The sequence below is a fragment of the Chelonia mydas genome, chromosome 1 (genome assembly GCF_015237465.2).
Source record: "Chelonia mydas isolate rCheMyd1 chromosome 1, rCheMyd1.pri.v2, whole genome shotgun sequence".
In the NCBI taxonomy this organism is placed as follows: Eukaryota; Metazoa; Chordata; order Testudines; family Cheloniidae; genus Chelonia; species Chelonia mydas.
Genome location: NC_057849.1, coordinates 149,147,952 through 149,161,352, shown reverse-complemented (window position 1 = coordinate 149,161,352; position 13,401 = coordinate 149,147,952). Strand labels below are relative to the sequence as shown.

Here is a 13,401-nt window from a genome sequence, read left to right as displayed (position 1 = left end):
TGACTTTTAACCAGTTACTGATCTATGAGAGGACCTTCCCCCCGAGCTATCAAAATGAATTAAATCAACTTGAAAAAGAACACTGAGACTGACAGTGTCTAATAACTATTCTTAAATAGAGAAAGTTTATGTAGTGGAGATAATCAGGACGTGAACTGAAAATGAACCTGGAGGGTTCTTTTTTGTTTGAGAAGCAATGCTGAATGTAACTAGCAAAGGTCAATATGAATCCTTATCTGAAACTTAATATTCAAGATGTTATATGTTTAAAATTAAAACTTTTTGGAGTTATAAATTATATGTGAACAGAAAATAGCCCTAAACATTTTAATAAATGATACTACACTTCTATGGTAAATTACAACAACAACACAGAAAAAGTTTTGATGGAGCATAGTAAACACACTTTTAATAAAAATCTCATTTTTGTTTCTTTGAAATGCTAGTAGCAGTAACCAACAAAGAATTAGAGTCCTGTCTGAACTAATGCAAAAGAGACTACAGTTTAAATGGCGATCATATCAGTTAAATATATTGGCAGTTCATCTCATGTAAATGCCAGCGTTAAAAAAATAGGAAATGGAATTTTGAAACCAAAAATTCATGATGCATTTTCAGAGTGAATTTTTATTCTGAGGTAGAATTCTCCCCATCTGCCACCCTAGGACGTTTGAAATAGGCGTTCCCCCTTGTTACTTCTGTGTTGCTTAAATGTTTTCTCATTATATAGGTGTTTGAGAATATCCTGTCTGTCCCCATGCTAGGCTGCTTTTCATTTGTATGTGGGGAAATTGGGATTTGTGAAAAACAAGTGTTTTAACAATGAAAATGCTTTTATGCCTTTATAACAGACTGTTTTTTCACTACAACACATTTTTCAAAGTATTTACTGCACAGCAGGGTTCTTCCAGTCTAACTTCAGAGAAAGTGATACTGCGATTTAATTATACTTGACCAAAACTTCAAAGTATTTTTTCAAGTTGTGGAAGTTTTATTAAATAGTTTGTATTTACCACTTAACATTTCTGATAAGCTAAACTTTTATTTTTATTCTTCTCTAACTTTATTGGCAAGACATTACATTGGGAAAGGGTGACCATTACCAAAAGAACAACCCTTCCCAACAGTTGTTTTTGGGCTTTGTGTGTTAAGAATTATGTAGGTTTTAAAGCTGTACAATGATGTTAAAAATCTTTTAAAAACTATATGTTTATAATGTAGAATAAGTGCTTTTGCTATGTACTTCAAAAATGAAAAATGACTGACTTATACACTTCGAAATAGTCAGAGTTTCTGTAACCCAAACTCAGAACCTTCACTGGGGAACCAGATTGTTGAAGCACAAAACAGCTGCAAGTTAGGTGAGCGTACATGCGGGATCATGGATGTGAGCAGTGCTGGTTTTAACAGTCAAGGCGGCTAAGGCAGCTGAAAAGTCAGTTGCCATGGCCGTTCTCTGATGAACCCCCAGCTGTCAGAGCTTTATGGAGCTTCAGCAGGAGTGCACTCTGCTCCTCCTATTGGGAAGCACTGTGAATGAGTTGTGGACGCACTGCCTTTTCCTCATTGGAGTGAACTTCTTCTGGAGGGTATGTCTACACAGCAGCTAGAAGGTGTGATTCGCAGCTCAGATAGACATACATTCACTAGGTCTGCTTGAGCCAGCATGCTAAAAATAGCACTGTGGCCGCGGTGGCAAGGGTAACAGCTTGGTCTAGCCACCTGATTACAGTCCTCCCTGACCCCGGATATGTACTCATGCAGCTAGCAAGAGCCACTGTTGGTGCCATCAGAGCCACACTGCTATTCTAAGCATGCTAGCTCCAGCAGAGCTTGGACATGTATGTCCTCTTAAGAGGACATACATGCCGTGTAGACATACCCTCCCAGCTGCTGTGTAGACATACCCTTGTATACAAGGAACTTTGCTAGAGCAGGTATTGTAATTTACACCTTGCTATGCCGACTTCGCTAAATTTGGTCCATGGTATTACACAAGATCACCATTTAAAAAAATAAATGTTTTCAGCACTGAGCAAACGGTCAAATGCAGCTGTTTGATCTTCATATGTGTCTGAAAAGAATGCTGTTAGGTTTTTCAAATTGTTGATCTGCTACTCTTCCATCTTCAGTCTATGGATCTATTGTTTGAAATCACTTGTCTATTTGTAAACTGATTGAGCCCGTAAAGTTAATGAAAAACTCGTCTACTAATTTCTTGAAAAATGTGATTCTGGCATTATTTCTTAGCTAAGTTTTGTAGTATAGTTTTTACATTGTAGGCTTACAGAACTGTCTGAATGTAAGAGGTTTTTAATATATCCTTTTGGTAAATATTACATCCAGATGCTAAATCTAATTCACAGGAGAACACACTCTTCTGGGAACAAGGCATACGGCAGACACATGTTCAAGGAGGAACCCACACAATATGTGGCCATATTTGTATAAGTTAAATACAGAAAATGTTCTGCAGAAGTTCAAATTTGGAAAATCCCTCCCACAGGCCAAATTGTGCATATACATCTGTAGAAGTCACAGCAAAAATTTTGACACACACACAAAACTAAACCCAAAGAAAACAAACAACCCTCCACCCCCAAACAACCTCTTCCTGTGCTTTCATAGGGCCAAAATCTGGACATTGTATAAACTGTACAAAATGCAGGCATGTAAATGTGGAAGAAGTATATGCACCCTATTCTGACTTTCATCAGTCACCTGCACAGATTACTCATTTTTCCTATCTAGAATTATTTGCTTGTTCATGTGTCCATACTGTTGCTGTGTAAATAGATGCAGAGAGACCGTGTTTCCTAATCCATAGGTCCTGTCCAAGAATACTTCTCCATTTTGTGTCATGGAGGTTCTGTGGAACAGCCTATCAATAGTGTATGTAGGGGAAACTATAACTGAAATAAACAACTTCTGCCTTATGTGCCCTCTTCTGAGTGCTGGTTTTCTGGCAGATGTCTGTGTACAGTGGCCTGTTAAAATTTGGCTGATATTACTGAAGAGATCTGCCAAAAAAAAATCATCAAAAGTGTAGAATTTGGCCTCAAGAATGCATTCACCACAGCCAAATTGTTGTCCATAACAAAACAATCTCAGACACTTTTTAGGATGTGGACAATTGAGACAAAGTAAATTGTTATGGATAACAAAGCAAACTGTTTTGTTATGGAGAAGGCTGTCACAGCCATGACACAAACAAGGGTGTTTTTTTTCCCTTTTTTTTTTAAAGCCATTCTGACTACTAACTGTGGCTGACCAACTACACAGCAAGCCTGTGATGTTAATTTGTAGAAAAAATTCAATTCCGTCCATGTGTATTGTAATTGACTATATTTTTGAAAAAAGTCTGTTAGTTAAATATTAAATAGTGTTAAACAATTTAATTGTAAAACAAAGAATATTTAACTTCATTCATAATTTCCCTTACAAAAAGCTTTAATAATAATTAATTTATTGTGTGCCATGAGTTGATGGCCATCCTTAATTATGGTCTTCTGTAAAGTTGCTGCATATTCAAACACTTTTATGAGTTCCGACTGATGTCTTTATTTTGCAGGAAATGGTAAACTTTACATGTTTGGCAGCAATAACTGGGGCCAGTTAGGACTAGGAACAAAGAATACTATCAACAAGCCAACTTGTGTAAAAGGTTTGTCTTATTTTCTTCTTTGGCTTTTTGATAGATGGCTTGAATGAAAAAGTGATTTATAGTATCAATTTCCAAATTAAATACAAGGTCCCTATTTGATCTTCCGTCACCTCACGATTCTAGGTCTTATGGATTTTGAGGACTACTCAAGATACACAGAATCTGATCTTTTTGGATACCCGTTAAGAGTTCCCATTCAGTGTCATCTCTGTTTCTATCCAACTCCATTCCATATGCAGGGAAGTTATTGGATGGTTGATCTCTGAAGTGCTGTTTGGTGCTTAGACAGCAAGAGAGAGTATCATTATATGTATGCATTGTTGTTTTAGCCATGTTGGTCCCAGGACATTAGAGGGACAAGGTGAATGAGGTAATATTTTTCATTGGACCAACTTCAGTTGGTGAGAGATGCAAGCTTTCAACCTTACACAGAGCTCTTCGTCAGGTCTGAAGTTGGTCCAATAAAAGATGTTACCTCACCCACATTGTCTCTCTAATATCATTATATGTAACCTTCTGCCAATGCAACCCCTGACCGAGACCGTCTCATTATCTGTCCTACTACTTTTTGAGCAAATATGAGAAATACCTGAAGGTATCCCAAAAAAGCAGATCCATTAATGGATTCACCCACACCCACTATACACATAATTAAATAAAGAAGGAATGAAATAAATACCCATGCACTTTTACAGATTATGGAATTTGTCATTCCATCACAAACTCTTACAGTTTCTCCCAGCCATCTCTACCTTCTCTAACAAATCAATAATTCTTTCCCCATCCAAAAATTTATTCTGTCAATTCACCCCATTATTATCAGTACATCATTCTCCACCATCAAATCCATTAACTCCCTTCCTCTCTCTCATCAGATTTGTTCAGTTGCCAATCATCAAATACAAATTATTCAGTCTGTTCAAACCCTTTTCATCCAGGAATCAATCAATTCTGCCCCAAACATCTTTCCAGAGCCCTTTGCTGCTTCTGTTCCTCTCCTTCTACCTTTTTCAGGCTGACGACAGAGGGGAGAGCAGGATCACTGGGATCTTCACCTCCTCTGTCAACAGCCATGTGAGGATACGGGATTGGTTCTTGCCTCGGCTAAGATAGCGTGGGAGCTCTCCCTTTGCTTCTGCTCTCAGACTATGGTAGGCAATGGAAAGAGTGAGGAGAGCCCAGAACAGAGCTCCTTCTTTTAGGAAGCGTGGGGAGGGCTGGGAGAAGGGCTAGACAGGACAGTTTCTTCACTCTCCTTGGCAGTGGCCAGCTGTGGAAAGGACTCATGGTGACTCCAAGATGGTGACAGCTGGCTATGGAATGGGATGGCAACAATTCCCAGCTCAAGTCCTGCTTGGGGCCAAGAAGCAGTCGTAGCATGTTGCTGTTGCAATCCTGAGAAAGTGCCTTCTTGGGCTTGCCCAGGAGCAGATGATCCTTGTGGGGAAGTGAGGGTAAACTCTATCAGTAATGCCAAAACTGTCAGCCATGTTACAGGCACTGTGTAGCAGGGCTGATATACTGAGGTGCCGTACATCTGGTTGCCGTGGGGATACTCCTGGCCTTACAGGCTATAGATGGCACACAGCAGATGGAGGAGGTACATATGGGGAGAATGCAGGCTTCTGAAGAGCTAATTCAGATAATCTCCATACCCAAAAGAGGCAGAATGTAGGGTTTTCTGCATATGCTCTGTGATCCCACAGTACTTCCATTTTTTTTCCAGGTGCAACAAGTAAAAGGGCTCGGAAGAGCATGGCGATTTCTGAGTACAGTAGAACCTCAGAGTTACGAGCACTCTGAAATGTTCATAATTCTGAACAAAACATTATGGTTGTTCTTTCAAAAGTTTACAACTGAACATTGACTAATACAGCTTTGAAACTTTACTAGGCAGACGAAAAATGGTGCTTTCCCTTTTTTATTAGTGGATTACGTTGAACACAGTACTGTACTGTATTTGCATTTTTTTTGGTCTCTGCTGCTGCCTGATTGTGTACTCCCAGTTCAAAATGAGGTTATGTGGTTGACTGGTCAGTTCGTAACTCTGGTGTTTGTAACTCTGAGGTTCTACTGTATGGTGTCGGTGGGTGTTGGGTGGAAAAGGGTCCAGAGCAAGGAGGATTTGTGTTTGTGTGGGAAAGTTCTAAGCCTGGGTGGCTGGTGGGAGAGGGTTCAGAGTTGAGGGGGTAAGTCTGAGCTGTGGAGTGACTGGGTAGAAAGTGGAAGGACCGTCAGTCTGGCAGGATGGTGATGTTTTGGAGCTGGTGGAGATTGGTTTGTGGGGAGCTTGAGAAGGGTCTGAAAAAGGAGGGAGATGCCCTAGGGTGGCAGGATTGAGTGCTGGGGGAAATCAAATCAGTTTTGAATGAGCATGGGTGTATTGCTAGTGGGTGTGTGGACGTGGTAGAGAGAAACAGTAATAAGGATAGTAGGGTAAGTGGTAAATAGGGTTGTAGGGGCAGAAATTGGGAAGTAGAGAGAAGGTGAGAGGTCACACGGATAAATATTTTTCTCTATTTCTGAAATGGGGAGGAGTTACTAGAGGAGAGTGGATGCCCGTTTTTCTTCCCTCTTTTCTACCAAAACACTTCCCCGTGACTAGCCCCTTCCCCCACACAGGGTCCAGTTTTTTACTTCAAAAGCACTAGGGAGGGATAGAGGAAGAATGAGTGTGTTGCTGGGTGCATGTGCACGGTGGTGGGTGTAAAGGGAGGTTGCTATCTGCAGCTACACCGCTTATTCTGGGCACTAGCCCACAGTAGGCTTGCCACTAACAGCTGGTGATTACACTGGTTAATGTGACCAGTTGAGAGGGTGATATAGAACATGACAGCCAGGGAGAGAGAAGAACAATAGAGAATTGGTATGTGGGGGTGAAAAGTTAGGGGAGTAGGAGGCAACAGAATTGGGTGATTATAAGGACACAAAATGGAGGGAGAAGGAAAATAGTGGGTTAGTAACACCATTTAAGTACTGAAAATTGGAGCAAGTGCCATCCATATAGTCGCCAGTTCAACTTGCTGCATTCTGCTGAGGGTTACCTTACCATGGTAAGATGTGGTCTCTGGTTGACTGGAATATTAGCACTCATGCAGTTAATATGAATGACAGCTACAAACATTTGGGGAATCTTTCTATTTTTGTTTACCAAGGGGTGATTTTGATTGACACATTCTTATGAAATAAAGAGAAAAGTTAGCTTAGAGTGTTCAGTTTATATTGTAAGTTGACCTGCTGCTGGTAAAAATATGAAAAGAACAGATGGCTATATTCAGATTGCAAAATGTTGTTAAACAAATGTAACTATCAACCTGTTTGTAAACTTATTCTCTGACTTTAATTCATAGCTTTAAAACCAGAAAAAGTTAAACTTGCTGCTTGCGGGAGAAACCACACTTTAGTTTACACAGGTATGTAATCTACATTATTTACATACTAGGTAAATATTTAAGGCAAAATTCTGCCCTGGGTTTTATGCATAGTTCTAATTCTGTAATGGGAGCCACCTATGTGCATCTAGGGGAAAAGCATCGCAGTGAAATGGGGAGGAGTTACTAGAGGAGAGTGACAGGTTTCAGAGTAGCAGCCGTGTAAGTCTGTATCCGCAAAAAGAACAGGAGTACTTGTGGGCTTAGCCCATGAAAGCTTATGCTCAAATAAATGTGTTAGTCTCTAAGATGCCACAAGTACTCCTGTTCTTTTTAGAGGAGAGTGAATGCCCTTTTTTTCTTCCCTCTTTTCTACCAAAACACTTACCCATGACTAGCCACTTAAACCACTTGTCATGCATTCTGTGCTCTGCATTCCTGAAATAACTTTTCCATGCCATGGTGTTTGTAAAGGAATTATACATAGGAATTTGCAAACAATAGCCAGCTTGAAGAATTTCCTCCTGCCCTATTTTGATCTGAGGGTCACAATTTTATATAACTTCAGAAAAGGTCTGGATATGCAGCAAATATCTTTTAGAACCCTCTTCTAGTCTTCCTAAAAGGCAATATGCTCTGTCTCCCACCGTTGGGTTTGAGAAATTGGTTTGCTAAGCTTTAGAAGTTGGCACTTTCATTTTACAGAGATAATATGCAAGGATTGACATGTTTTTAAAATTTGTAGAAAGGAACTATCCTCCATATGGCACCAATCTTTGGAGCCTACAGTGATGTGAAGAGAGTGGTTGATTTGCTAAGGGTTTAATATCTGTGTGAACTCAGGATATAGTAAATTATTCTTACAATATAACAGAACACTTTAATAAGGATTGACTATAGTAAATTGAACAAGGTACAGGTTTACAACTTGAAACAAGTATTGTGGCTGAGTAATTTTTATGACCACCATTAACATTTGTAGTTATGCATGTTAAGATAACATTAAGGGTAATTAAAACTCATGCTTCAGGGCACAAGCTAATTAACCCTGGGTTAAGAAAGAAATTATTTCCCCTGTCCTTTTTATCGTGTTGTACACCTGGAAGCATCTATCTATCTATCTTAGGTACTTATATGGCCCCCATCACCATAGTATCTGAGTATCTCACAAACTTTAATGTATCTATCCATCACAACACCACTGTGAGATAGGGAAGTACTATTATCTCTGTTTGACAGCTGGGGAAATGAGACACTGAGAGGCTAAGTGACTCACTCAAGGTATCACAGGAAGTCTGTAGCAGAGCAGGGAATTGAACCCACGTCTCAAGTCCTAGCCTAGTGCCCTAACCACTGGACCATCCTGCCTCTTATGGAGTTTCTTTGCCTTCTTCTGAAGCATAAGGTGCTGTTTACTTCCAGTGGGAGGATACTGAACTAGATGGACTATTAGTTCAGACTGGTATGACAGATCCAACATACTGTAACTATTTTGAGGAGATGTATCTGAAAGAAATGAGAACTTTAATCTAAAACCTTTTTGTTACAATTATCATTTGACAAAGTGTTAGAACATGTGCAGTAATAGTGTACATGAGATTTTGTTTTTTTGAAATTTTACAATACGGAAAAAATTTGCAACACTAGAAGTACAATACATAATGTAGCTACAATAACTATAGTAATTGATAAAAACTGCTGTGTGTGAGCTAAGTATTATTAAAGCAAGAATATATGTGAACAGTATTTTTTCCAAGGTAGTGGTATAATGAGAGATGGAATCTTTTACCTCTGGGTTACCCCTCACTTCCTTCAGATCCACCTTCAAGATTCTCTTCTGCTGTGATGCTTACCAGCTGTGATGCTTACCAGAAATCAGCCAGATTGGCTAAGTCAGAAACAAAATCAATGCGACTTGTGTTCCTAAAACACTTGGGTGCTTTTGAAAATCCCACGTATGCGTACCTAATTATGGGTTTAGGAACCTAACATTAGGGTCCAGATTTTTAAAAATTTTGGTCTCTGAATGCATAACAATTCATAATAACAAAACAAAAAGCCACACAAAGCCCATCACCTAATACTTTTAAATGATTAAGATCCAGGGTAAAGCAATTAAAGAAAACACTTAATTTTTTAAAAATTATTAAATTTGATTGAATATTTGTACAACTAATTTGAAGAACTGTGCTATTGCAATTTTACGTTAACATTTATAATTAACTAAATTTAAGCTTTTTAAACAAAATGCCACTACTGGTGGGCTCTCGTTTGAATTTTACAAAACTGCTATAGGCACACACAAAAGAAACCCTGACAAAAATTTGAAAATTAAGGCTTTTATCATGCAAATCCTTAAGTGGGTATATTACTTTGCTTTATGCGTGGTTCTGCTGACTTCAGGTGGACTACTCATATGCTTAAAGTTAAGCACGGGCATAAACGTTGCAACATCAGGGGCTAAATCTGTATTTTTAATAATTTTTCTTAGTGGCATAAAATCTCTGTCACTTCAAGACAAAGTTGCTACATTGTTAACCCTGGCGCAAGTTATTTAGTCTTTCAGTACATTAGTGGTGTTATTGTGAACTGTTATGTCCGCAGAGATCAAAATTCTTAAAAAGTAGGAGCCTAATACCAGTTTCCTAAACCTACATGTAGGCACCCAGGTGTGGGATTTTCAAAAGCACCGAAGTGCCTTAGGAGCTCAAGTCATGTTGACTTCAAACAGCAAACCTTGATGGATGAATACAGCCTGGTAAAGCATTTCAGGCTGTACTTGTCTTGTGGAAGTTCAACATATTGGAAGAGGGTGGCTGGAAATATAGCTTTTCAATTTTGTGTTTGATTTTTGTGGTGGTCTTCCGCTAAAAGTGTTAGCGAGGCCCTGGGCTAGTCTCTTTTATCACAGATGAGCATTTTAAATATTAAACTCTTTAGCAGAAGACACACAAAATCTGAAATTATTTTAATTAGGAATCTAAAGAAACAAGTACAAAACATGAGCTTTGCCAATTTAAAACTATATTGAGAAAAATATAGAGCTAGCAACAAATAAATAAAAATCTGATTGAAATAATAGTACCTCAGTCTTATAGCACTTTTCATCAGTAGATGTCAAAGCACTTCAGAAGGAGGTCAATCTAAAAAAATTAAGTAAGAATGATTTAAATAAAAATTTTTAAATTAAGATATTATTTTTATCCAGCCTGTTCAAAATCATCAAGCTATGTACATAACCAATTAGGTGATTTTAATATTGTTACCATGGCCATGCCTCCCCATTTGCCTCCAGTTTTGTCACACTTGCTTATTATGTTTTGTCTTAAAGTAGATTGTAAACTATTGACTGTGTCTTTCTGTGTGTGTGCATAGCATCTACTACAATGGGCCCCCAACACCGGGGTATTTTGTTGTTATCACAATGCAAATGAATAAGAAACCAGTCATACAACTTAATTCATTAAGTAAATATGTCCTTTTTTGGATAGCATATATTTTCCCAGTTATTTGTAAATGGACTGACCAGTAGTCCATGGCTGTATACCAAGTAATATGTTAAACATCTTTGTAATGCTGCTCCTATATACAAACATAATTTTATTATATTTTAAAATCCAATAAAAATTGCTTAGGTAAAGTTTAGCTGTAGGTAGAGTCCAACATAAAGCCTGTGCACCACTTATGCCCTTGAAATAGAGTTTATCTGGGATTTAAGGGTTGCAAAGGTCTTTAATAGCTCTCTGCATAAAGCTGAATTTTACCTATAGTGATTTGTAGTCTTCAGAGGAACTTGGCCCGCTGCAAAATTAGGGTAAAAAATGTATCTTGTATTTCTCAGTTGGAATATTCCTTGTGATTCCTGTGTAACACCTGCGTTACTTTCATATACGTTGTAACGTCTGAGTTTTTCAGTTTTTTTTCAGAGTAGATTAGATTCTCCTGATATCCTTCCTGTGTTTTAAATTTTTAATGTAGTGTGTCTTGAGGGAGAACTAAATTTATAAATCTCTTTTTTTAACCTTTTATGTACAAGCAACAGTCCGACTGGGAAACGTAAAACTCTTTTTATGTACATAAATGACAGAGAAACAAAATCTGATGTACCAGAATTGAAGAAAACAATCAGAAGTGACAAACTTCACCCTAATTTTAGCTCATTACCAAAAGGCTCTTTTTTTAGTTTTCCATTTATCTATAAATTGCCTTTGGTAACCTGGACTTTCCAGCAATTACTCAGTCTGCAGATATTTTTAAGTCAAGGCTCTTCCAAGATGTCTTCATGTCTCTTGAGCTCTAAAAGAGCTACAGAGTATGTAGAGTTCCTTCATTTTTGACATCTCTCTCCAAGCTGAGGGAAAACCCAACCTTCTCTAGATGCATGTGTATTCTAAAATGGAGAGGAAGACTGTTAGAACTTCCCCATCCAAAAGTGCCCAGGAAAGCTTCCTCGGGAGTTACAGCAGCAACTCATAATATCAGTGTTAGAATATTTTAGGACAGCTTAGCACAGCTTTTCTGCAATACTTTTTCTGTAGGAGGAAATTGAGCTCAAACTTTCTGATTTGCTGTCATTTACTCTACGTATTACATGTGCTTTTCTATGTGCAGAACGAGGACATGTATATGCTGCTGGAGGTAACAGTGAAGGGCAGTTGGGATTAGGTGACACAGAGGAAAGAAGCACGTTTCATCTAATTAGTTTTTTTACCAACCAGTACAAGATCAAACAGCTGGCAGCTGGATCTTACACATCAGCAGCACTAACCGGTGAGAGCAACAGCTAATAACAAATGCCTATACCATGAAAAGGTAAAAAACAAGTTAACAACATAGCTTATCCTTTGACAGCCGCATTGACTCTGATGGAAGCCTTATACCATGATCATTCGTTTTCCAAAAGCAGTAATTAGCAGTGGAGACTTGATAAGTCCGTGTGGTGGTAGAAAGGCTTTCAGCTATCTGATGCTAGGCCCCTTTTCTCCCTTTGCAATCTCATTCATACCTCTTTCACAAATCCTACCATATAGCAGCCAGTAAGATGTGTGCTAGGCTATTTTCCTTTCTACCAACGGCTAAGGCTCTCCTCGGATTTGCGAAGCAGCCCTGCGTAGTTTTAGTTCCAAATATTGCCCCAGGAACTGCTGCAGCTAGAAAGGTTTTATGCAGAGCTATCTTCCTACAACTTGGAATTGCTGTACAGAGAAGGCTGGATGGTGGCTGAAGATTATTGTATCGTTCCTTTGCCTCAGCCGCTCCTTGTTGCTGACATGGGTCTCTGTGCAGATGAGACTGGGTCTGGGACAAATAGGAGAACAGCTACTCTAATCAGCATGAGGGAGACAGAATGAAGTTGGGGTGAGTGTGAGAGGGATAGGAGAAAGCAGGGGAAAAAGAAGAGAATCAGTGGGGTGAATGGAAAAGCTGGGATAGAGAATCAATTTGGAGAAAAGAGAAATGGGAATCCTATTGATGATGCAAGTGGAGTCATACCATCATGAAGTTACTAATAGGATAGGAATAAGCCTAACATCCATAACATTCCCCAGAATGTGTGTACACAGACCACCAGCAACCTGGGAGTCTGACAGCCTCCAATCTTATAGCTTACTGGAGAAACATGTCTGGAAATAAATGTTAAATGTTGCCATCTCTGGTCTAATACTACCTGGTCACTAAATATTCCGCGGCACGTTTCAGAAGATTGTGGGGGATGGGATGTGTTGGTATCTCTGGCCCTATGCTTTGCTATGTGTTGAGTGCCAGTTGATAGCTGTCCTCGTGCTTCAGCAATGGCTGTGTTTTAGCAGTGTCATATAGAGTGTGTAAACTGCCTCTGGATGGAAGCCACAAGTAAATGTAAATATTATTGTTAGACCAGCTTTGGTTTTAAATCTGACTTTCTGCTGCTTTATTTTAGAGGATGGACAGCTTTTCGTGTGGGGTGACAATTCTGAAGGTCAGATTGGCCTGGCTGGTGAAGCCAGTGTGTGTGTACCTTGTCAAGTGGATGTTGGAAAGCCTGTTTCCTGGGTCTCCTGTGGATATTACCATTCTGCTTTGGTAACAAGTAAGATAATGATATACTGTGTAATAGAGCTAACTATACCAATGGGCCTCAAATTGTGGTCCTTATTTTCATCTGCGAAATTGCATTAAAAATAGCTAATGACACATTAAATACTTGCCTAATGATATATGCCATGGGTATGTTATATGGTCACAAATACAAAGGAAAGTGGTCTGTACACTTGTGAATTAGAGGTAAGTCTCGCAGGGACAATCTCTAAAATTTGCTCCATGCTGTGAAATGATTTGGGAAACTGATGTATTCTGTTCCATGATTCTTTATTGTAACTGAATTAA

The 13,401-nt window shown here is 38.9% G+C and overlaps 1 protein-coding gene across 14 annotated transcripts in view; it reads left to right on the top strand.

Moving 5' to 3' along the window:
- Window positions 1-13,401, top strand: part of RPGR (retinitis pigmentosa GTPase regulator) — a 126,647-nt gene that overhangs the window by 7,110 nt on the left and 106,136 nt on the right. For 11 of the 14 annotated variants that reach the window (XR_005225880.2, XR_006287902.1, XM_043538041.1 and 8 more), the window contains 4 exons: window positions 3,572-3,664; window positions 7,015-7,077; window positions 11,647-11,805; window positions 12,956-13,105. Coding sequence is in view for 12 of the 14 variants with exons in the window: in XM_043538041.1 (XP_043393976.1) it covers window positions 3,572-3,664; window positions 7,015-7,077; window positions 11,647-11,805; window positions 12,956-13,105 (465 nt within the window). In the remaining 2 variants the exon portion in view is untranslated. The remainder of the gene's footprint in view (window positions 1-3,571; window positions 3,665-7,014; window positions 7,078-11,646; window positions 11,806-12,955; window positions 13,106-13,401) is intronic. The other 3 variants (XM_037902310.2, XM_037902336.2, XM_043538043.1) reach the window with 3 other exon arrangements.